This window comes from Alexandromys fortis, unplaced genomic scaffold, assembly GCF_014885135.2.
Source record: "Alexandromys fortis isolate MF-2015 unplaced genomic scaffold, M_Fortis_MF-2015_v1.1 scaffold_80, whole genome shotgun sequence".
Lineage (NCBI taxonomy): Eukaryota > Metazoa > Chordata > Mammalia > Rodentia > Cricetidae > Alexandromys > Alexandromys fortis.
Window position 1 is genome coordinate 94,171 of NW_026068174.1, and position 21,676 is coordinate 115,846.

The following is a 21,676-nucleotide window of genomic DNA, read 5'->3' on the forward strand; positions in this document are numbered from 1 at the left end:
TCATTGTCAGCATGTCCAAGTCCAGGAGACCTTGTTCCTGGGCACTGTCCCCTGGTGCTACAGCAGAGACCTCAGTAAAGCCCTGTCTGGGTTCCTTTTTGTCTATGCCTGTGGCCTTTTATCAAGGAAAGGTAAGCTGGGCTAGTTGCAGGAAGAGCAGACAGCACCAGGGCTGATGGCCAAGCACACTGTTAGGGTTTTTACTGCTATGACAAAACACCATGACCGAAAGCCAGTTGGGGAGGAGAGGGTTTGTTTTGCTTACACTTCCAGGTACCAGCCCATCACTGGGGGAGGTCAGGGCAGAAACTCAAATAGGTCAAAAACCTGTATCCACTTCCCCAGTGCTGGGATTATGTGTGCATCACCACGCCCCACTTCTTTCTGTGGTTTCTAGCTTCTGAACTCAGCATGGCAAGCAACTCATTGACTGGGCAGTTTCTCCAGACCTCTACTATCTTTACAATTACTATTGTTGCCATAGAAACCAAATGTCAGTCATTTGAATTCCCAGTCTTGCCTTCCACCTTGACTTTATTCTATTGGTTAGTGTGGTCTGATGTCATCACCTGTGTGTGTGTGTGTGTGTGGTGTGTGTGTGTGTGTGTGTGAACACTTAACAAATATCCCAAAAACCTGATTGTCATTGTCCTTAAGGGAAGGAAAAAAAGAGCAATAAGATGCAAAAGAAGAAAGGATAATTCCATTATAGGTGCAATAGTTTATGTCCTTTATTAAAAAAAATAAAGCTTGAAACAAATATGACAGTGAGTCAGCACTTCAAAATTCTATGTGGTAAAAATCTATTTTGTGTAGTTTTCAAATCCCCCACTCACTATACATCAACATTCACTCTGACTATGAAATGCTTATCTGGGATACAGGTTGATAAAAACTGAGAAAGTGATTCATAAAGCCATTACATTCATAAGTAAAAACACACCCAAGGCAAGATCCCATCGAGTATTACATGGTACAGAACCTAAAGTCATAAAAAGCAAAAGCTGGGTGCTCCCTTTGGCATCAATTTCCCTTCCCCAGAGTCAAATACTGCTACCAATTTTTAAGATACATTTCCAAAAATCCTTAATGCATCTAAAAGCAACGACTCAACTCTGGAAGCATAAGATAGACATGGTTTTGAATGATGCTTTGTTCACAGTACAAAACATCTTAGAGACGGTCCCACACAAATGTGATGAAGATCTCACCTTTTCTGGCTCCATGACGTGATGGATGCTGTGACAGTCTGCAAATTACTCCCTTCTAGCCATCTGAATCAACATTACTACTGTTCTGCATTCTGCTACTAGAAGCAAAACCCTATACTTCCACCCAGAAATCTTTGCACATGTGTGAGTTCTCTGTGAGAGTAAGTGCCTTAGAGAGGAATCTCAAGCTAAATTTATAAGCATTCAAGCTTCTCATGGTCATTGCTAGATCCTTCTGGAAGTACAGTACACGGAAGTATTTCCCACTAAATGGCACGTCATCACTCCTGCTGGTTATGCCACACTGCTGCCCCCATAAGCAATCACTCTATGTGTAGGAACTATTTAAACTCCTGTGCCTTTCCACCTATTCCGCCTATTGCATTCTTTTTTTTAAAAAAAATATTTATTTATTTATTATGTATACAATATTCTGTCTGTATGTATGTCTGCAGGCCAGAAGAGGACACCAGACCTCATTACAGATGGTTGTGAGCCACCATGTGGTTGCCGGGAATTGAACTCAGGACCTTTGGAAGAGCAGGCAGCGCTCTTAACCACTGAGCCATCTTTCCAGCCCCGCCTATTGCATTCTTTGTCCTACTTTCTTTTAATCCTGGAAATTTTCTGTTATGTATAGAAAAGAAATTTTTGAAGCAAGGTCTCGCTAAGCAACCCGGTCTGGCCTGGAACTCACTATATTAACCAAGTTGGCCTCAAACTCTCAGAGATCCACCTGCCTCTGCCTCCTGAGTGTTGCGATTAAACTACCAGGTATAGGAACTTTAGAGGGGGAAAGAAACTAAATTATGACCTTTGCTGCCAGCATTTCCCCAGCATATTGTTTTTTGACCCTTTTGTCTTTTTGTTGTTGTTATCTGTTTTTTAAGACAGGGTTTCTCTGTGTAGCCCTGGCTGTCCTGGAACTCACTTTGTAGACCAGGCTGGCCTTGAACTCACAGAGATTCACCTGCCTCAGCCTCCCAAGTGCTGGGATTCAAGGTGTGCACCACAATATCCCCCCCCACCACCACCACACACACACACAACTATAAGAGAGAAAAAGATCTCAGTGCCAGCTAATTACCCTGGTCTCTCTTACTACTATCTGAATTCTTCGCGCTTGTAATCGAGGAGAGTACATGACTTGGCAGGTGGCTGTACAGGAAATGTTTTGCTGTGTAAATGTTGAAATCAAAGAGTTTCAAAGTCATCCAGAGACCAGCCCTATCTAATTGAAGACTGGTATCTTCTTATCAAAGCTAAACCCTTATAATGTACAGATGGGTTCTTGCCCTGGAAGCCAGGCAGAGCAGAACATTGTAAGAAATGTCTGTCTCCGATCCCTCTGGAATGATCCCAAACACTATGCTTCTTTCCATGCCTGAAAATTGGTGAACAGCAGCCAACACGATGTGATTCCCCGGATTATCCAACTCCTCCCTGACCTGCACTGCTACACTGGTCTGAGACATGGTCCTCCTCCTCAATGCTAGGAGAATCTTTTCTTTAAATTTTACTACATCTTTGGCTTTGTTGCAAAGAATAGCAACATCCCTGGGGTAATAATAGCCAGACCCCCAGAGACACCAGCACTTCTCTGCTATAAAGTTTGCCATCCGTTCCAATTTCAAGTAAGTCTCTAAACTGTCTGTGACCTTTGGAGTCAATTCAAGTTCTTGGCCCATGTTCAGGGCTTCTGGGGGGACATTTGGGGGAGGATTATCTCTGATTTTCTGCATTATCCCTTGTAGGTAATTGACTATGTTGTCTCCATTGCGGAGCATCCTGGTGAGCTTCAAAACTGGCTCCTGGTGCTGGAGCTCAGGGAGGCCACTGCAACACAAGTGGTTGGTCTGAAAATAATCCAGAAAAACGTAGAGAACTCCTGGACCATCTCTCCCTCTCTGGATGATGGATTTTGCCTTTGCATACCAGTCCCCATCTTCAGTTCGGAAATGCTGAGCTTCATCCACAACAATGTGTTTAATGTTAGCAAAGGTATCTCTCATGAAGGCTGTCCGTGTCACTGCCTGGCAGATGTTTCTCCGGCTGCAAGTGTAAGAAACACAGTCAGGTTTCTTCAGCCAAGAGAAGTAAGTCAACATAAACTATAGTTACAGTTCCTGAACATGGTTACTACAACCCAGAGCTTAGCCTGTGAATGCCACACTCACTAAAATTGCCCAACAGAAAGAAACGAATGGAGTCAGGCTACATACCTCACAAACCTCCTCAAAGACTGGTTCTCACAGATGTAGAGAATGTCGTCAGTTTGACATCTGAACACATTCCTAATCTTCTCCATGATCCTGAGGGCCAGAGTGGTCTTCCCTGATCCAGGTGTGCCATGAACAAACAGCTTTCTGTTCTTGCAAAGATCCTTTAAAAGCAGCTGGTACTGCTGGTCTGTGAGTAGCGTCACCACCTCAGAGATAAACTCTTTGCTTAGGAAGGATCTGAACCCTAATGAGACGATCACAAGGGATTGCAACAGAGCTTCCATCAGCTGCACACTTGTGAAGTTATAGGATTCGGGGTAAATGGGCGTTTCTAACCTGTCCCTTCGTGTTTGACCCAGCTGCAAGGCCAAGGGAATGATGCCTATTCTCCCAGTGTATCCGCCCATGTTCACCAGCTTCTGCTTCAGGGTCTGGGAGACTATCATAGAATACTTCCTGTACCCCAGATCCCACCTGTTGCAAATGGTGTACAGGATTGGGACATTGTTTGGGGAAATCAGAAGAGCATCACAGATGACACCCTGCTTCTTTTGAAGACCCAGGTCCACAGCCCAGCTGTGGGAGAAAATCAGTATCCCTTGAGAGACAGAGCGCATTTCCATGTTTATTAAGTTTCTGAGTCCTCTGTGCTCTGAGATGAGGTCCTTGTAGAGCCATTCTGGAGTATATGTAATCCTGTTGGGTGACACTAGGCAAGGAAAAAATCCAAATAAGTTAGGACAAGCTAATAATCACAATGACTGTGGGAATCTTTCTGGAATAGGCACTCTGACACCAATGAGCGGGGAAGAGAGGAGATGTCACCAGGATGGCTCCTGAAAGCCTTCAGATCCCAGGTCTAATCCATATGGGCATCTTATACTCTAAATTACAAGGTGGAGTAGGCAAGCATGGAAGATTTTACAGAAGGGTACAGGGCTGTCAACAGGATTTTAAGAACCATGACCTGTGTTTCAGCTATTTCTCCAGATCATTCTGTTTCAAGTAGTAAGCAAAGTCATCCTTGGCAAACAAGCAGTACAAGCAACGCCTTAAGTAAATCACTAAATAAACTGATAAATCAGTATCTAATAATTGGTCTTTTCCACCTTAGTCTACTTCGTCATTATATGATGTAGATCCTGCCAGCCTTTGGGCCCTACCATGTGTCAAGGATCAGTTTTACGTTAGTAACAAAAAGATAAGCCATCTTGTGTCTGGGGAAAGCCCATAACCAGTTGTGATAGACACAAACAACTGAGTACAAAGTAGCAAAGGCAGCAAGAAAGAGCCTCATGAGCACTGTGTGAACATTAGTGAAAAATACAGCTTAGCAAAAAAAAAAAAAAGACAAATGCAAGTCTTTACAAGTCTTTATGGAAAAAAAAGACACAGCTCAGCTGAGCCTCAGAGGGTGCCATCTAGTTGGCCAGCAAAAGGGTGTGGGACTAGAGAGATAATAAAAAGAGAAGCATGAGCTGGGAATTTTGACACAAGGGTTTAATCCCAGGACTCAGGAGACAGAGGTGAGCAGATCTCATTTGAGTTACAGGCCAACCAGGGCCACATAGTAAGACTGACTATAAAAAGTAGAAGCATGTATAAATGTGGAGGCAACAAACACCACAGCTCAGTCAGATAACTTCACCCAGTTTGTGTTTCTAGAAGAGAGAGACAAAAAGAGGGGGATGGTGGCACAGGGAAAGCATTTAGCAGCTGTCTGGACACTTGGCAGAAGCCACATGCTGACTGGCGTAGGCAGCAGAGCAACACCTGCCACGGGTTAGGGGTTAGGGCAGTTTGGTTATAGGAGAGGCAGCATGAAGGAGATTTCCATTGTGAATGATGGAACTATTTTGTGTGCTGACTGTGATGGTGGCTACACAAAATGATGGGTGTGCCAACATCCCAAATTGTACCACAAAAATGTCTACCTCAAGAGGTTAATTCTGATTTTTAAAAGTCTTTAAAAAGATTTTTATATGTTGTTGTATGAGTATATATAAAGATGCAAGACACCTTTAAGACTTTTTGGGTGTATACTATTAATAAATGATGTATACCTATTGGGTACATATTATATGTATATGAGTCTCTTAGAATCTGGAGTGTTATAAACCCTGACTGGAATCTAACACAAACTATAGATACACTTCAAAAAAATCAAATTCACACTTGGAAGGCAGAGGTAGGTGGATCTTTGTGAGTTCAAGGCCAGTCTAGTCTACATAGTGAGTTCCAGGACAGCCAGGACTACATAGTGAGACCCTGTCTAAAAACAAAGACAGAAACAAAAAAAAATCAAATTCAAACCAAAATTTGTGCTTCAAATTCAAGGTACGAAGTAGAACCAAGGTTATGTTCATGTTTCTGTGTCTGACTGTCTGACTGAATGTACAATGATCACTCCAAAAGATGGAATTTTGAACAATTAATTTTTTCCTTTTTTTTAAAAAAAAAGGATTTATTTTTTATGTACATGGGTATTTTGTCTGCATGAATGTCTGTGTACTGTGTGTGTACAGTGCCTGCAGAGGCCAGAAGGTGGCGTCTGATCTCTCGGTGCTGGAGTTTCAAATGTTTGTTAGCCTTTCTGTGGGTGCTGGGAATCAAATCAGGGTCCCTGTAGGAGCAACAAGTGCTCTTAACTGCTAAGCTGTCTTTCCAGTCTCTGAACAATTAATTTTTAAAGTGCTTACACAGAGCAATATGCAGATTCTAAAGAAAAATGGGAGGTTGTCATAACAGGAGATACATCTTGGTGATGCTTAGTTAGCTGGATACACAGACAGCTTGGACGCACCAATAAAGTATGTCTGGGCAGAGAGAAATACTAGACTGGACCCAGTAGTATCCTGCTACATTTTTTCTACTGTTATTTTAATTTGACATTGTGTTTGAAATAATTAACCAATGAACTAAAGAAATAAAAGATCACGAATACAGGAAAAGTTACTTAAAATCATCTTTTCTCTTTGCATTAATACGTTCATTAAGTAAGAATTTAATAAAGCCATAAGCTTTTCCTGCATATGGGCAGATCACCATAAGAAATTATAATCATAAAAGAACACACTCTAAAAATGGCATTAACATATAAAATAACAATGTTATAAATCTTTGAAATGATTGGGACATATGCCACATTTCATTGATTGTAAATGTACTTCAATGTTTCACTAGTCGCATATCTAATAGTTTAATTAGCAATATTATCTTTCAGGGCTAATAAAATGATAATAGGTTGTTAAGCAAAAGTAAAAGAGAAGTTGTGTATAATCAACCAGGAAATCCATGTTGAACTATGAAAAAAATTACTATTGTAAAACTGACAATTATTTCCAAATCAGCTCACTGATTACATACATTGGCCATCAAAATAATACTGGATTCTTCTCTTTTCTTTTTGATATAACAAAATGCTTCTAAGATTCTTCTAGAAGAAAATCACCATGGTAAGACCACATTGATGAACATGGGTCTGGGCATATATTTTGGTTTGCACTTTGGCAATGTTCATCTAAATGAATAAACAACCATTACTGCTCAGAATTTATCCTTAGAACACATTGATTATTTATAGAAAATGTGTATCATAGTGCTTAAAATAGAAAAGGTGCCAGGCTTGTGGCACGTGCCTTTAATTGTGAGTTCCACACCAGCCTGGTCTACAAAGTGAGTTGCAGGTCAGCCAGGGCTGTACAGAAAAATCCTGTCTTGAAAAACAAAAGAGAGAGAGAGAGAGAGGGAGAAAGGAAGGGAGGGAGGGATGGAGGGAAAGAGAGAGGGAAGGAGAGAAGAAAGATGAGAAGAAAGAAATAAAGAGAAAAAAGTTTTTTCAAAATAAGGGAATCTGAAAAAGACATGATGGCAGAGCATTTGTGGAGTTTAGTTACCTATTTTATTTGTGTGGTAGTTATACAAATTTCATGGTGCAATACTTATTAAATTGTATCGTTGTTCTATGTCCTGTCTGTATGAGAAAGTTTCATAGTGAAATAACTAAAACTAAGAAAAAACCATGTTTAGAAACACTAGAATGTTTAGAAACATTTTACAATGAAAAAATCAAGACTATCCACGAACAGGGTCATGACGAGGTATGCCTGAACATGGTTTACACTCAGCCCTGTGCTTGCACATAGCAATTAATGAACACATTTGTAGCGGCCTCCGTGATGGCACACACCTTTAATCCCAGTAGCCACAATGACACACACCTTTAATCCCAGTAGCTCTACTAGCTTGCCATAGAAACCAGGAGGTAGTTTTGCACCCCCTTAATCCCAGAACTAGAGAGAATTATAAAATGGGAGGAGACAGCTCTCAGTCTCATTCTGAGGTTTCCTGGAGGCAGGATCACCATTTTCAGACTGAAGTCGAGGTAAGAGCCAATGGCTGGCTACTTTGCTTTTCTGGCCTTCAGGTTGAACCCCAATATCTGTCTCTGAGTTTTTATTAATCACGCTTCACCCATTTTCACTGCTATGTTCCATTCTGTAACTATAATGTGATGTACTTACCCATTGTGGTAGCAGTTGTAAGCCATCATGTGGGTGCTGGGAATCAAACCAGGGTCCTCTGAAAGAGCAGCCAGTGCTTTTCCCTGCTAAGTCATAGCTCCAACCCCTCTCTAAACTTCCCCATGAATAACCATGGACATAAAAATCAAGGGTTCTTTTTTTCTCTAAATATAAGAACAATCAACATGTCCTTTGGTGGCCAGAGATGACAATTACCTGGAAAGTAATCCTTCTGCAATTCTTCCACACTCTTCAAATTCTTATGTATGTACACAGTCTTGCTGCGGGGTGTGGTGTGTACAGTCCTCCTCGAGACGACCATCTGAGGAAAACTGGAAAGATCTGAGGAAACAAGAAATAAGAGTTGAGTATACAGAGGCCAGATTCTGCTTCTTAGGTGAGCCATGTTAACTCGAAGCTGGGATCTATAGATATTTGCATTTCCAGCACAGATGGAATGGAAGCCAAAACCAGGTCCTTTGGGGAAATTGTGGTTTGTTCATGAAAAACTCAAAGAAAGGGGGCTGGAGAGATGGCTCAGTGGTTAAAAACATTGCCTGCTCTTCCAAAGGTCCTGAGTTCAATTCCCAGCAACCACATGGTGGCTCACAACCATCTGTAATGAGGTCTGGTGCCCTCTTCTGGCCTGCAGACATACACACAGAAAGAATATTGTATACATAACAAATAAATAAATAAATATTTTTTAAAAAAAGAAAAACTCAAAGAAAGCATTAAGAATAATTTTTGTGGGTTGGGAGATGGCCCAGCAGTTAAGAGAACTGACTATTCTTCCAGAGGACCTAGGTTCTGTTCCCAGCACCCACATGGCAGCTCACAACCATCAGTAACTCCAGGTACAGTGGATCCAATACCCTCTTCTGGCCTCCACAGGAACTGCACATACATGTTACACAGCTATCATGCAGGTAACGTATCTATATATGTAAAATAAAATTAATTTTTTTCTAAGAGTGCTTTAAACATGAGAAGAGGAAACTGTCAGGAAGTTAGAAAAGATCCAGCTATTGGTGTGGAAAAGAGGTTTGCTGAATAATTAAATACAAGCTGGTCATCAGAAAGGAAGAGGTTTCACCACACACGTGAAGCAAGCAGTGCCAAGCATGGTGGTTCACATCTGTTGCCAAGACACTTGAAGGCTGCAGCAGGAGGGTGTTGAATCTGAGGCCAGCCTAGGCTACGCTGTCTCAATTAAACAAGAAAAGAAAGAATGTCGAATAGAAGTAACTAGTTCAGATTGCCCCTGCACCAGCCGCTAGTGGGACTGCCATTGTGGTGAACACAGAATATTCAAGATGAGCAGTCAGGGGGAAGGACAGTGGCCCAACATCTATAGGAATCAATCTCTTTCCCCAAATACCACAGAATTACACATCTCCTTTTTCTTTCTGCCTTCCCACCCTCCCCCCCCCGGCAAATATTCTAATATTTCAGTCTTGTTCCCTGACCTGAGTCAGTTTCTATCATCCAAGCTGCCCAGTCCTTTGTGGCTAGCTGCTTCTTCTGATTGTCCTTCATCTCCCAGGAGTCAGGCACTTTGGCAAACGCTGCACAGCAGAACTGTCCCACCTTGATTGCACAGACGTACCCACGGAGAGCCCCCTTATCATACACTTCAAGGACGTTGATGTCATATTGCACTTTGTGGTCTTGTGAGCAGAAGTGGTGGACAGGCATCTTCCTGATGCAGCCATCAATAGTAGTCCGCAAGGTGGAAGGATTTACCTTTTCCTTTTCACATCCAATGACTTGACGGGTCTCATCATGCACACCGAAAAACACATATCCTCCTTCAGAATTGGCAAGCGCAGAAACACACTTGGGGAGTTTCTCTTTAATGCCCTGGGAAAGGTCTGCCGAGAACATTTGAAATTCAACGTGTAGGGACTCTGTAAAGCTGAGTTTTTCCAGGTACTGAAGCTGCTGTTTACCAAATAAATCAGAAGCTAAGATCACCTGATCATCAACCGCAAGTGCCTGTGGATTTAATAAGTTGGGATCATCAAAATTCCCACAAGCCTGAACCTTTCTTCGGAGGAATAGTAGGGCTTCTAGAGAATCCATGACCTCAGTAGATGTTCCACGTCTATGGTACAGATTGGAACACAAGGTGGCGAGCCGCACACCTGAGGCTGCCACGTTCCATGAGTTCACAAATAGTAAAAAGAGTTTTCCCTGCAGCATCTCATCTACATGATTTCTGAACAATGGCGGCAGATCCAGGCCCACTCCATCACTCTCATAATTGTAGTCTTCATTCTCGATCTCAACCTTGACCACTCCCCCACCAGAATTCAGCAGAGCACACACTGCTTGCGAGATGGCCTCATTCTGTCTCATCCGCTGAGCAGGGTCCATTCCCGCCCTTTGCCTAACCCCAAGGGTGGCTTTTCCTCCATCTGTGATACATTCAGCAAAGCTCGACTCTGGACCTTCCAAGAAATTCATCTTCTCAACTGTTAATTGAAATGTTTCCCTGAAAGGGGGAAAGATAGAACCATTAGGACAGGACAAGAATGAGGAGGCGAGAAAACAGATGTAAGGACACCTTTCTGAAATTGGCCCTTTATCCCTACACAGCCTGAGGCCAGCTTCATGAAAGAAGCTAAGTCTGTGGGATGCCTATTTTCACCGCAGAACTGATCACAAGTTCATCCCGATTTTGCTTTCTTTTTAAATTTTAGTGTGTGTGTGTGTCTGTGTGTGTGTGTGTGTCTGTCTGTGTGTATGTGTGTATACACACATGTCACAACACATGCATGTGGAGGTCAGAGGACAGCTCTCAGGAGTCAGTTCTCTCCTACCTTGTGGGATCTGGGGGTAGAACTCAGGTTGCCAGGCCTATGGGCAAACACCTCTACTCATTGAGCCATCTGTGAGGCTCACTGTGATTTGGAAAACTATTTTGGTCAAGTTCTCTGAGTGGCAGCCTCTTGGGTCATTTGCAAAACCCAGGAAATTTTCTGGTAGTACTTGTGGGCTTCAGGTAGGAAGCTTGCTTAGCCAAATGCAATCTCTGCTGTATGCTGATTTTTGACATTTTTCTTGGTCCTTTGCCTCTCTCCACTGATTGAGAATGGGGGATTTTTAAGTATATCTTCTTAACCCAATCAATTTTGTTAGGAATTTGTCATCATTGCTATTGAACAGATCATTTTGAATCCTCTGATCCAGCTGTTTTCCACTGGATCATAAAGTTACACACACACACATATTCACACACAGAGATAGACACTGCATGCCCACATACAGAGTATCCATGCAATGCAAATTTGATCAGGGAGATTGAAACAGGATGCTTACAGCTATACCTGGAAGAATTTGGAGTTCTCTAACTCATAAAGAAAATCAGTGACTATTTGGAACAATAAGGACATCCGTTTAATGTATACTCTAAATATTTAAGAAGCAGGTTTTTCTAGCCAGGAAGTGGTGGTGCATACCTTTAATCCCAGCACCCGAGAGGCAGAGGCAGGCGGATCTCTGTGAGTTCGAGGCCAGCCTGGTCTACAAGAGCTAGTTCCAGGACAAACACCAAAGCTATACAGAGAAACCCTGTTTTGAAAAACAAAACAAAAATAAATAAATGGAGGAGGAGGAGGAGGAAGAGGAGGAGGAGGAGGAGGAGGAGGAGGAGGAGGAGGAAGAGGAAGAAGAAGAAGAAGAAGAAGAAGAAGAAGAAGAAGAAGAAGAAGAAGAAGAAGAAGAAGAAGATTTTCTAGATGTGCAGGGTATTTAGACTTACAACACCCTAAAGAGCTGTCAATCATTGGGAAGAATAAGAAAAGAAGTATCTCTCCACCTGCATCTCATGTCTCCAACATTTCACCCCAGACTCTACAATCTGCATACCCTCAAGAGGCTGTAAACCAGATAGATGACTTTTTGGATCAAGATAGATAAATAACCATACCTGGTTTTATTAGTGACCTATGATTATTTGTCTAAATGGACACCAGTTTAGAGAGAACTGCAAATTCATTGATCTGTAAGGCCAGTTCTGCCCTGCAAATCTCATTGTTATGAGCAACACAAAAAAGAGATGGGGATAAAAAGGAATAAGCTGGTCCTAGCAAGGACTCCACAATATGAGAACCACTAACAAAACTCAAGTACCAAACTGAAAGTAGATAGCTGCAAACTCAACACAAAGAAAAAGAATTCAGAGTCAGTGCCTGCTCACTACATCAGTGCAGAACCAACAGTTTCTAGCAACAATGTGCAAGACACTCTATGGGTACTCACTGGTCAAAGAGGCGCTGTGGGCACTCACCTGGCCAAAGAGGCTCTGTGGACACTCACCTGGCTAAAGGCTGGGATCTCAAGCTACAAGTGGTGGCACAACGTCTTGTTGGGACCTCTCAGGAACTGTGGATATAAGTTAATAAGAGCACTCACTTGAGAACGTAATATTGGTTCTGCTCTAACTATAATAAGGGATTCGGCCACCATCCCTTGCTTTGGCTAGAATCCAAAGACAGGCAGGTGATGTAGGTGGGTCTTCTATCTGTTGCTTTCATTGGTTAATTAATAAAGAAAACTGCTTGGCCTGATAGGTCAGAACTTAGGTAGGCAGGGAAGACAGAACAGAATTGTGGGAGAGAGAAAGCAGAGATAGACAGATGCCATGGAGCCAGCCGCCAGGTCAGACATGATGAATCTTTCCCGGTAAGCCACCACTTCATGGTGCTACACAGATTAATAGAAATGGGTTAATCAAGATGTGAGAATTAGCCAATAAGAGGCTGGAACTAATGGGCCAGGCAGTGTTTAAATGAATATAATTTGTGTGTTGTTATTTCGGGGTATAAGCTAGCCATGCAGGAGCCAAGCAGGAGGAAAAGCAGGCCTGGTCGCCCCATCACTACAGGCAGGGAGTGGGAAAGCCTGCTAAGGAACCACAAAGGAAGGCTTGGGTGTGGTCTGACTGAGATTGCTGTCGGTGGGGAAAGAGGCAAACTGCTAGAAATAGATCGTCCTTCATGATTAGTTTGGGGAACATTACTGGTTTTCTGAGTTGAAAGTGGAGGCAAAATTAAGGAAGTTGTCAGTTATTACCCAACCAGCTTTTGAACAATCGGGGATTGTGGTCCAGTTGCTACAGAGTGTAGTCAAAATCTTATTCTCTCTCCCTCTCTTTCTTCCCCCTCCCCATGTGTTTGTGTGTGTCTCAATATTCTTCCCATAGTTTGGGCAGACATTTCTTATAAATGACATTAAATGCATAATATAGAAAGAAAGGGATGGAGAGATGACTCAGTGAAAGAGTACTGACTACTCTTCCAGAGGACCTAGTTCAAATCCCAGCCCCACATGGTGTCTAACAATTGTCTGTACTCCAGTTCCAGTGGATCTTGTACCCTCTTCTAACTTCCAAGGGCACTAATACAAATGGTGAACTGGAATGCAGGTAAGTCAAACTTCCAGACATATAAAATAAGTCTTTTTAAAAGTTATTTATTCATTTGGTTGGTTGGGTTTTGTTGTTGTTGTCGTTGTTTTCAGACAGAATTTCTCTGTGTAACAGCTCTGGCTGTTCTGGAATTTGCTTTGTAGACCAGGCTGGTCTCAAACCCACAAGAATGTGCCTCCAAAGTGCTGGGACTAAAGATGTGTGTCACCATAACCCAGCTTATTTTTACTTTATGTAGCTGGGTGTTTGGTCCACATGTATGTATGTGTGTGCCTAGTACCTGCGGAGGCCAGAAGAGGGAGTAGATTCCTTGAAACTGGAGTTACTGATGGTTATGAACCACCATGTGGGAGCTAGAAATCAATCAAAGTCCTCTGGAAGAGTAGTCAGTGCTCTTAATTGCTGAGCCACCTCCCTAGCCCCAAACAAATAAATCTTTTTTAAAAAATAGAAAAGAGGGCTAGGATCCCTCCAAACCCAAACCCATCCAGCTGCTATCCAAACTACTAGCCACACCTCACCCCCAAACCTGCCTATCCTCCTGCAACCTTGGTGGAACTCTGAAACACAGCTTGCTCCAATACTGAGGGGACTTAAGAGGGACCAAGAGCTTGCTACAACACTGGGGTGGGGGGAAGGCAATCTTGACTTGCCCTGTAGTCAGACTGATGATTATCTTAAATATCACCATAGAACCTACATCCAGCAACTGAGACCCACATCAGAGCACTGGACTGAGCTCCCAAAGTCCAGTTGCAGAGTGGAAGGAATGAGAATATGAGCAAGGAGGTCAAGACCATGATGGGTTCACCCACTGAAACAGTTTGCCTAAGATAATGGGAGCTCACCAACTCCAGCCAGACTGGAAAGGAACAAGCATAGGACCAAACTAGTCCCTCTGAAAGTGGTTGACAGTTGCATGGCTGGGGCAAACTGAGAGGCCACTGACAGTGGCACCAGGATTTATCCCTACTGCATGTACTGGCTTTTTGGGATCCAATTCTCTTTGGATGTATACCTTGCTCAGCCTAGATATAGTAGGGAGGGCCTTGGACCTTTCCACAAGACAATGTGCCTTATCCTCTCTGAGTATTAGATGGGGGTAGGGTGGGAAGATGTGTGGAGGGAATGGGAGGAGGGGAGGGAGTGGGAACTTGAATTGGTATTTTTTAAATCTAATAAATAAAATTTAAAAACAGTTTAAAAGTCAAATTGAATTAAAGAACTAAAATATGCCATATAACAAAAAAAAAAAAAAAAGTAGAAAAGCTAGCCAGGCAGTAGTAGTGCATACCTTTAATACCAGCACTCAGGGAGGCAGAGGAAGGCAGGTCTCTGAGTTCAAGGTCAGCCTGGTCTACAATGTCAGTTCCAGGACAGCCGAGGTTACACAGAGAAACCCTGTCTCAAAAAAAAAAAAAAAAAAAAAAGAATGAATGAATGAATGAATGAACGAACGAACGAATGAAAAAAGAAAACCAACATACTGAACTATAAGAATTTCCCTTCTTGAAAGATATTGTTGAGAATGAAAATATAAGTACTTGGATGAAAGAAGATGTTTGCAAATTATTTTTTCTGATGAAGAATTTGTATCTAAATTACATCCAAAAGATGCAAAAGACAATAAGAAAACAGGAGCTAGCCAGGGTGTGGCACAGCACTTACCTTGCTTATGGGAGGCCCCTGAGATTGTTCTTAGAAACCACCAGAAACCAAAACAAAGCCAGGAAGGTGGGCTTGGTGACAACCTTGGTGACCTGAAACCCCATGCTTAGTGGAGGTAGGATTTCTAGGCTGGGCTGGGACATATAGCTAGACCTTGTCTAAAGAAAGAAAGGGGGTGGGGAGAAAGATGAATGGGAGAAAGGGAGGAAAAGTGGGATGGAGGGAGGGAGGGGAGAAAAGAAGCAAGAAACCCAGTTTTACAATGGATAAAGGAGATGCTAGAGAGAAGACTCGGTGGCTGCTTTCCAGCCAACCTGGCTTGGATTCAGTAATGCCTCAATAAATCTATCTAAGACTACATGCATAAATTATCTTAAAGACACAAATTTAAAATATTTCTTTGGGATATTATGAGTTCAAAATCCACCAGGAAATTCATGAGTCTATTGATTTTTTTCTATAGAAACTAAATCTATGATTTAAAAAAAATCAATGGCTCTAATTCTGCATACTGCACTTTGAGACTATTTTTTAAAGACGGGGTCTTGCTATCAGCCCTGGCTGACCTAGAACTTACCACACAGACCAGGCGTCTCTTGAACTCACAGAGATCCACCTGCATCTGTCTCTCCAGTGCTGGGATTAAGGGAGTAGGACTCATCACTTTAAGACTTTGGAACTTTTAGATGCCTCCAATTTTTGTCTTCCTGTTCCCTTGTTTGTTGTGAGTTTAGACTTCTCAGACCCACCAAGTCCCTTCTCAGCGATAACCTATTGTGGAGAAAGAGCCTATTCTCCCTTACAGCTACTTAAGCGCTGGATGGAATCGCCTCAAGGAATTTGAGAGTAGGTTTGTTTGTTTGTTTGTTTTTCTGTTGTGTTTTGTTTCACATTGTTACTAACAAAGTAATCCTCCAAGACACCAGGGCTTCCGAGACAGTTGTTTGGTCCCAACAGCGACTACTAAAAGTCCTCCCACCAAGATAATTCTGAAATGGATATCCGCTTTCTAATGAGCACAATTCCCATCAGCCAGGAAAGCACGTGATCACGTCACTCTCTTCTTTTGTTTGCACAAAGAAAGTGAAACTCACCACAAGTTTTTAAATGCCGTCTGGCATTTAAACCCTTCCTTCTGGCTCAGGATGCTGTCACACTAAGCATTTAAACCCTTCTGGCGCAGGATGCTGTGGCACCAAGCAGCTGCTCTGGTACTGATGGAGTCACAGGAACCCTTAGTTCCCCTCTGCCTGCCCTGCAAACACACATACAGGGAGAGGGAGAGAGAGATCGGATCAGTTTCTATTTCCCCGTAAGGACAAACCCAGTTTTGATCCTTTGGGTAGGGAGGGCCAGGCGACTTTTCAAAGACTGCACCCACTTCCTCTTAGGAGCTTGCCTCTGAACCACCAGCCATCACCTCACCCAACCCTTCAGAAAAAGGACCTGAGACACTACTACAAACCCCTCCATCTCTCCCCTCCCTTCCTCTCTCACTTCTGCTTTCAGAGCCACCCCGTGTTAAAGGGATTCAGAGTTACACTCCGCAGACCTGCTTAATGATACTGCCTACTGAATTCTACTTAACCCGTCGTCATCAGTACTGGGCTCCCCTGAAGGTCAGTCGAACCCTAAGGCGGGGAGCCTAGAGGCCGCTCTGGTATATACCCGACACTATCTCTCCCCTCCCCGGGGACAGGACCTTCTTCCTCAGGACTCCCGGGTAGCAGATTCAGATGTTTGCCCTCAGTGCAGCAAGACAGGTCTTACAAAACTGGGTTTGGGACGGTTTGGGCTCCTCTTCCCAAGCCTCCCAGCTTGGTCCTCCCAGTGGGAAGAAAACTCTGAAATTCCAGGCACCGTCCCCTGACTTCCCACAACCTCCGGGGGGCTGGGGGAGCGACCCCGATGATTCTGGGTTTTAGGAAAACTTGTGCAAGGGACCGCGGGGGACCGGTTACCTGCCAACGTCTGTCCTTCGCAGGGCGTCTGCCTCCTGGTGTCAGTGCTGAAGTCTCCGCGTTCCAGAGTGGAGACCTCTACCCTTCGGGCTCTGGTCCTTATATCAGCTGAGCGTGCTGACGTCGCACGGGGTGGGGCACTGTGTAAAAAAACAGCCCTGTTCGGGACCAGGACACCCCCCCCCCCCAGCAGCCAACAACCTTGGTTAACTTTAAGGGAAAGGAAAGAACTATTTTTTTTTTCTTATTTTTCACTTCGAAGGGGCGTTTATAGTTCTTACCGCCACTCAGGGAAGGAAATCTGATGTAGTCCCATGTCCCCCTAGACCTCCCCGACCCCATTTGGGCCTTCTCGGGACACGCCAGACTCCACTGTTGCAGGTTCCCTCTCCTCTTGGAAGTCCCTCGGTTTTTGCTGGAATCGCCACCTCAGGGGCTTCACCTCGGCCAAGCGACTGCGATCCTCAGAGCGGAGGGAGGGGGTGATGGAGGCATCGGGAAGAAGTCAAGGCAAAAAAATTAAAGTTCTCCTTTGGCTCTACTTCCCCAAACATTCGAGGCTGTTGATTCCTCTACTTTTTTTCTGCAGGTGTTCTACCCTCCAGTCGCTGGTTCCTGCCGGGCACAATGGCTCGTGGGCCGGGAGCGGGACTTGCTAGTTCGCAAGGATCCAGAGCGGGATACGCTGCAACTTGGGGGGAGGGGGGACGACACCTGGTGCAGCAAGATCTCCTGATCTTGTGACAATTGGAACTCCTAAAGCGTTCGCTCTGGTCCTGACTCCAACTGTCGCCTCTTCTTCTCTTCCTTGCACTTCTTAATATTCTGACGAGCATGTATTTCTCTTCTTACAAGTCAGGCACGCACGACCGGTCAGCCCTGGAACCCCTGTAGCCCAGGGAAGTCTCTCCTCCCTCTTCCCCGTCTCTCCCCTACAGACTAAAGAGGCAAGATAAAGAAAGTTGCGGGGCGGGGGGGGGGGGGGGGGGGGGGGGGGGGGGGGAGGTGTCAAAGAGACTTAAAGCTACTGATAATCCCTCTATTAATTAGGGATTCTGCTGCCAGCACTTTCCCTCCTTCCCCAGTCTGGAGGCTGCAGTCAGTCAGTCCTAGTCCATGAAAAAACTCAAGGGTGTCTCAGAGAGATTGATGTTGGGATTCTGTGGCATCGTGACTGATGAGGCCTTTGAGGGGGGTGGGGGCACTTCGGCGAAAACACCCTGAGCCTGATCCGCCCTTTCACGTTTTTCTTTTGTAAATACAAATATCTAGTTTATGATATTCCCTTTTAAGCAAAAAATGCATCTCCTTCTTTCCCTATGTGTGGGTGTTCATGTGTGTGCAAGTGTACATGTGTGTACAGATATGCATGTACATGTATGTGTTTATACATGTAGGCCAGAGGGCATCTCATTTGTCATTCTGTAAGCATGATCTGCCTTGTGTTCTGAGGCAGACCCTTTCACTGGCCTGGAACTCACCAAGTAGGCTAAGATGGCTAGCCAGCAAGCCCCTGGGGTCTGAGTGATGGTGTCTAGGGTTGGAACTCAGATCTGAGCCAGACCTCTTTACCTCTCCTGACAACAAGTTAAAAGTAAGTTTTTCAGAAACATGTTTATGATGCTCCTTACAAGGTTTGCCAAAGTAGAATAAAACCTGATTCAGACAAGTTCAAGCAGGAGGATTTTGACATTCTAGCAACATTCGTACGTAGCATAGTTAGTGGAAGGGGGAATTAGCTCTGCTTCCTGACCCTCAGAGCAGTGTCCTGACATTTCTTCTGTCCCCATGGGTAGATGTCTTCCTGAGGGAGCTTAGTCCCGCTCAATACTTGATCTGCTCCTGAGGGTACAAGAAAACCGAAGTGACTGGGAGTTTTCTTTCTGCTCTTCCCCCTCAGACTGTAATCATCCGGACAGAAGCAAAAATATTCTAGAGAGTGCCTGCCAGAGTGCCTCTGGGTTGTCAGACCGCTAAGGCAGTGGACACCGAGGACTCCGAAATTGCCTGGAGAATCTCACACTAGAAAAGCGGAAAGGCTGGCGGTAACCAGAGGAGGAATGTGACTCGCAGGGAGATTTCACACAGTTCTGACTTGTCAGACTTCTTTCAGGACGCGATGGAGCCCAGACAATGAGTGATCAATTTACTAGCAAGACCACACCCTGACCAGAACTACTTAACTATGCCCACCCTTTGCCTCTGTTTAAGCCTAAGCCTCCTGTCAGTCAGTGTCTAGAAGAAGGACTTGTGGTCACTGGGCCTCTTCATTTGTTCCTTTTTCTAGTGTGGCCACAGTGAGCAAATTTCTCTGCTTGTCACTACTACTTATTTCTACAATTGCTGTCTCAAGGACAGGTGACTAAACTCAACTCATTGGGGGTACCAGGGCTCAGGCTTTGTCCCTAAAATCTACCACAGACAACCTTTCATCCACTGAGAATGAATGTTGCCACTGAGAGAAGTAGCTCTCCAAAGACGTCCTCATCCTAGTCCCAAGAACTGGAAAGCATATGGTCTCTCCTGGCGGGGAATTAAGGCAGTAAATACACACAGAGGCTGTGAATCAACTGCCCCTCAAATACAGAGGTCATCCCAGTCAAGCATTGGGCAGACAGAAAGAACCCAAATTGGAGATCTCTATCCAGCCCCTCCCCTTAGAGCTCACCTCCTAAGAGCAGGAGGAAGAACTGGAGGAGCCTGAGGGGTCCAGGACACCAGGAGAACACAGCGCACAGACATCAACTAAGCTGGCCTCATAGGGGCTCACAGAGACTGAAGTGGCCATCACTGAGCCTGCATGGGTCTTCGCTATGTCCTCTGAATACATACTGTGGTTAGTTAGCCTGGTGTTTTTAATGGGACTCCTAATGTGGGGGGGGGGGGGCAGGATCTCTGACTCTTTCTCGTCTGCTCTTGAGATCCTTTTCCTCCTACTGGACTGCCTTGCCCAACCTTAACATGAAGGTTTGTGCCTAGCTTTACTGTATCTTGTTATGCTGTGTATATTGGATATTCCTGGGAGGCCTGCTCTTTTCTAAAGGGAAATGGAGGAGGAGTGGATCTCGGGAAAAGGGAGGAGGGACTGAAAGGAGTGGGGGGAGGGGGAACTGTGATGGGGATGCACTGGAACATGAGGGATAAGACTGAGAGGTGTAGGGAGGGAGAGAGCAATAAAAGAGGTGACTTGATGGGAGGGGCGGGCATTTCAGGGTCAGGTGCAAGGGAAACTCTCATGATTCTACAAGGATGACCCCAGCTAAGACTTCTAGCAATAGGGAATAGGTAGCCTGAACTGGCCATCTCCTGTAATCAGACTGGTAACTACACCAATTGCCATCCGAGGGCCTTCATCCAGTAACTGATGGGAACAGATGCAGAGATCCACAGCCAAGCAAGCACTGGGCTGAGCCCAGGGAAACCTATTGAGGGAATGAAGAAGGATTATATAAGCCAGAACGATCAGGATCCTCAAAAGGGAGACTACAGAAGTAACTGACTTGCTCATGGGAGCTCACAGACTATGGACCAAAGGCTAAGGAGCCTACGTGGTACCTGCCTAGGCCCTCTGCATATGTGTAGTGGTTGTGTACCTTGGTATACTTGTGGGGCTCCTGGCAGTGAGAGCAGGCCTGTCCCTAATGCTTTGACTGGTTTTGAGAACCTATTCCTAATGCTGGATTGCCTTGTCCAGCCTTAATAGAAGGAGAGGAACTTAGTCCCAACTCAACTTGATATGCCATGCTTTATCGGGCACCCATGGGAGGCCCACCCCTTTCTGAACAGAGGTAGAGGAGGGGTGGATTGGGAAGAGTGGGCAGAGGGGAGGGGGTATGGGAGGAGGGGACAAGGAAGCTGAAGTCAGGAAGTAAAATAAATGAAAAATGTAGCTAATAAAAATTAATTTATAAAGGAATGTAAAATAAATAAATAAAATAAAAATTAAGAGGTCATCCCTAGCTGCCTATGATAATCAGAAGGATGCTATCAGGATGAGGGAGGCAGCACAGTGATGGAGTGGCAGCTGCTGGCCTTGGGAATGAAGAGTGGTATGCCATAGTTCTTAACTAGAAAAGCAGTTTGAGCCAGCAAAGTGGTTCATCGGGTAAAAGCTCTTGCTGCCAAGCCTGCCAAACCCAGTCCAATACTCGGGGCCAATATGGTGGAAGGAGAGAACCAACTCCTACAAGCTGTCCTCTGACACTCATTTGCACACCGTGACACACGCGTGCGTAGATAGATACACACACACGTGCACATAAACCAAGCAAATGTAAATGTTTTAATGAAACCACTTTTTACAGCCTTTTCATTTTTTATATAAATTGAAAGGTGCTTCAAGCATGGGCTAAAGCATCTGTAGTAGGACTTTTCCGGTAAGAGAAAAAAAAAATCAAAGCTTTGTTTCATTGGAGTCATGGGAGTCTGGGTTCTCTAGGCTCTGGGCCGTCTCTGTATGAAAGTGTAAAGGTGGAGGCCTTTTGGTAGTTTGTAAGATGTTCCTGCTAAATTTTAAAAATATTTGCTTGGGAGGATGGAGAAATGGCTCAGCAGTTAAGAGCACTGGCTGCTCTTCCGGAGGAGCTGGGTTCAATTCCCAGCTCCCATGGGGCCATTTACAACCCTCTGTAGCTCCAGTTGCAGGAGATCTGATGTC

At 44.4% G+C, this 21,676-nt stretch overlaps 1 protein-coding gene across 3 annotated transcripts; it reads right to left on the minus strand.

The window, feature by feature from the left end:
- Positions 1 to 717: 717 nt before the first annotated feature.
- Slfn5 (schlafen family member 5) lies at positions 718 to 17,169 on the minus strand. Of its 3 annotated transcripts, XM_050128772.1 has the most exons (8): positions 17,020 to 17,169; positions 16,153 to 16,313; positions 14,685 to 14,791; positions 12,280 to 12,345; positions 9,426 to 10,453; positions 8,173 to 8,298; positions 3,434 to 4,142; positions 718 to 3,263 (listed from the first exon to the last, which is right to left on the minus strand). In XM_050128772.1, the coding sequence occupies exons 5-8, from the start codon at positions 10,423 to 10,425 to the stop codon at positions 2,474 to 2,476; spliced, it is 2,625 nt and encodes an 874-aa protein (XP_049984729.1). In that variant the 5' UTR covers positions 10,426 to 10,453; positions 12,280 to 12,345; positions 14,685 to 14,791; positions 16,153 to 16,313; positions 17,020 to 17,169; the 3' UTR covers positions 718 to 2,473. The 3 variants fall into 3 exon arrangements, with proteins under 3 accessions (XP_049984729.1, XP_049984728.1, XP_049984730.1); XM_050128771.1 differs by lacking the exon at positions 14,685 to 14,791; XM_050128773.1 differs by lacking the exons at positions 12,280 to 12,345; positions 14,685 to 14,791.
- Between the last annotated feature and the right edge of the window lie 4,507 nt (positions 17,170 to 21,676).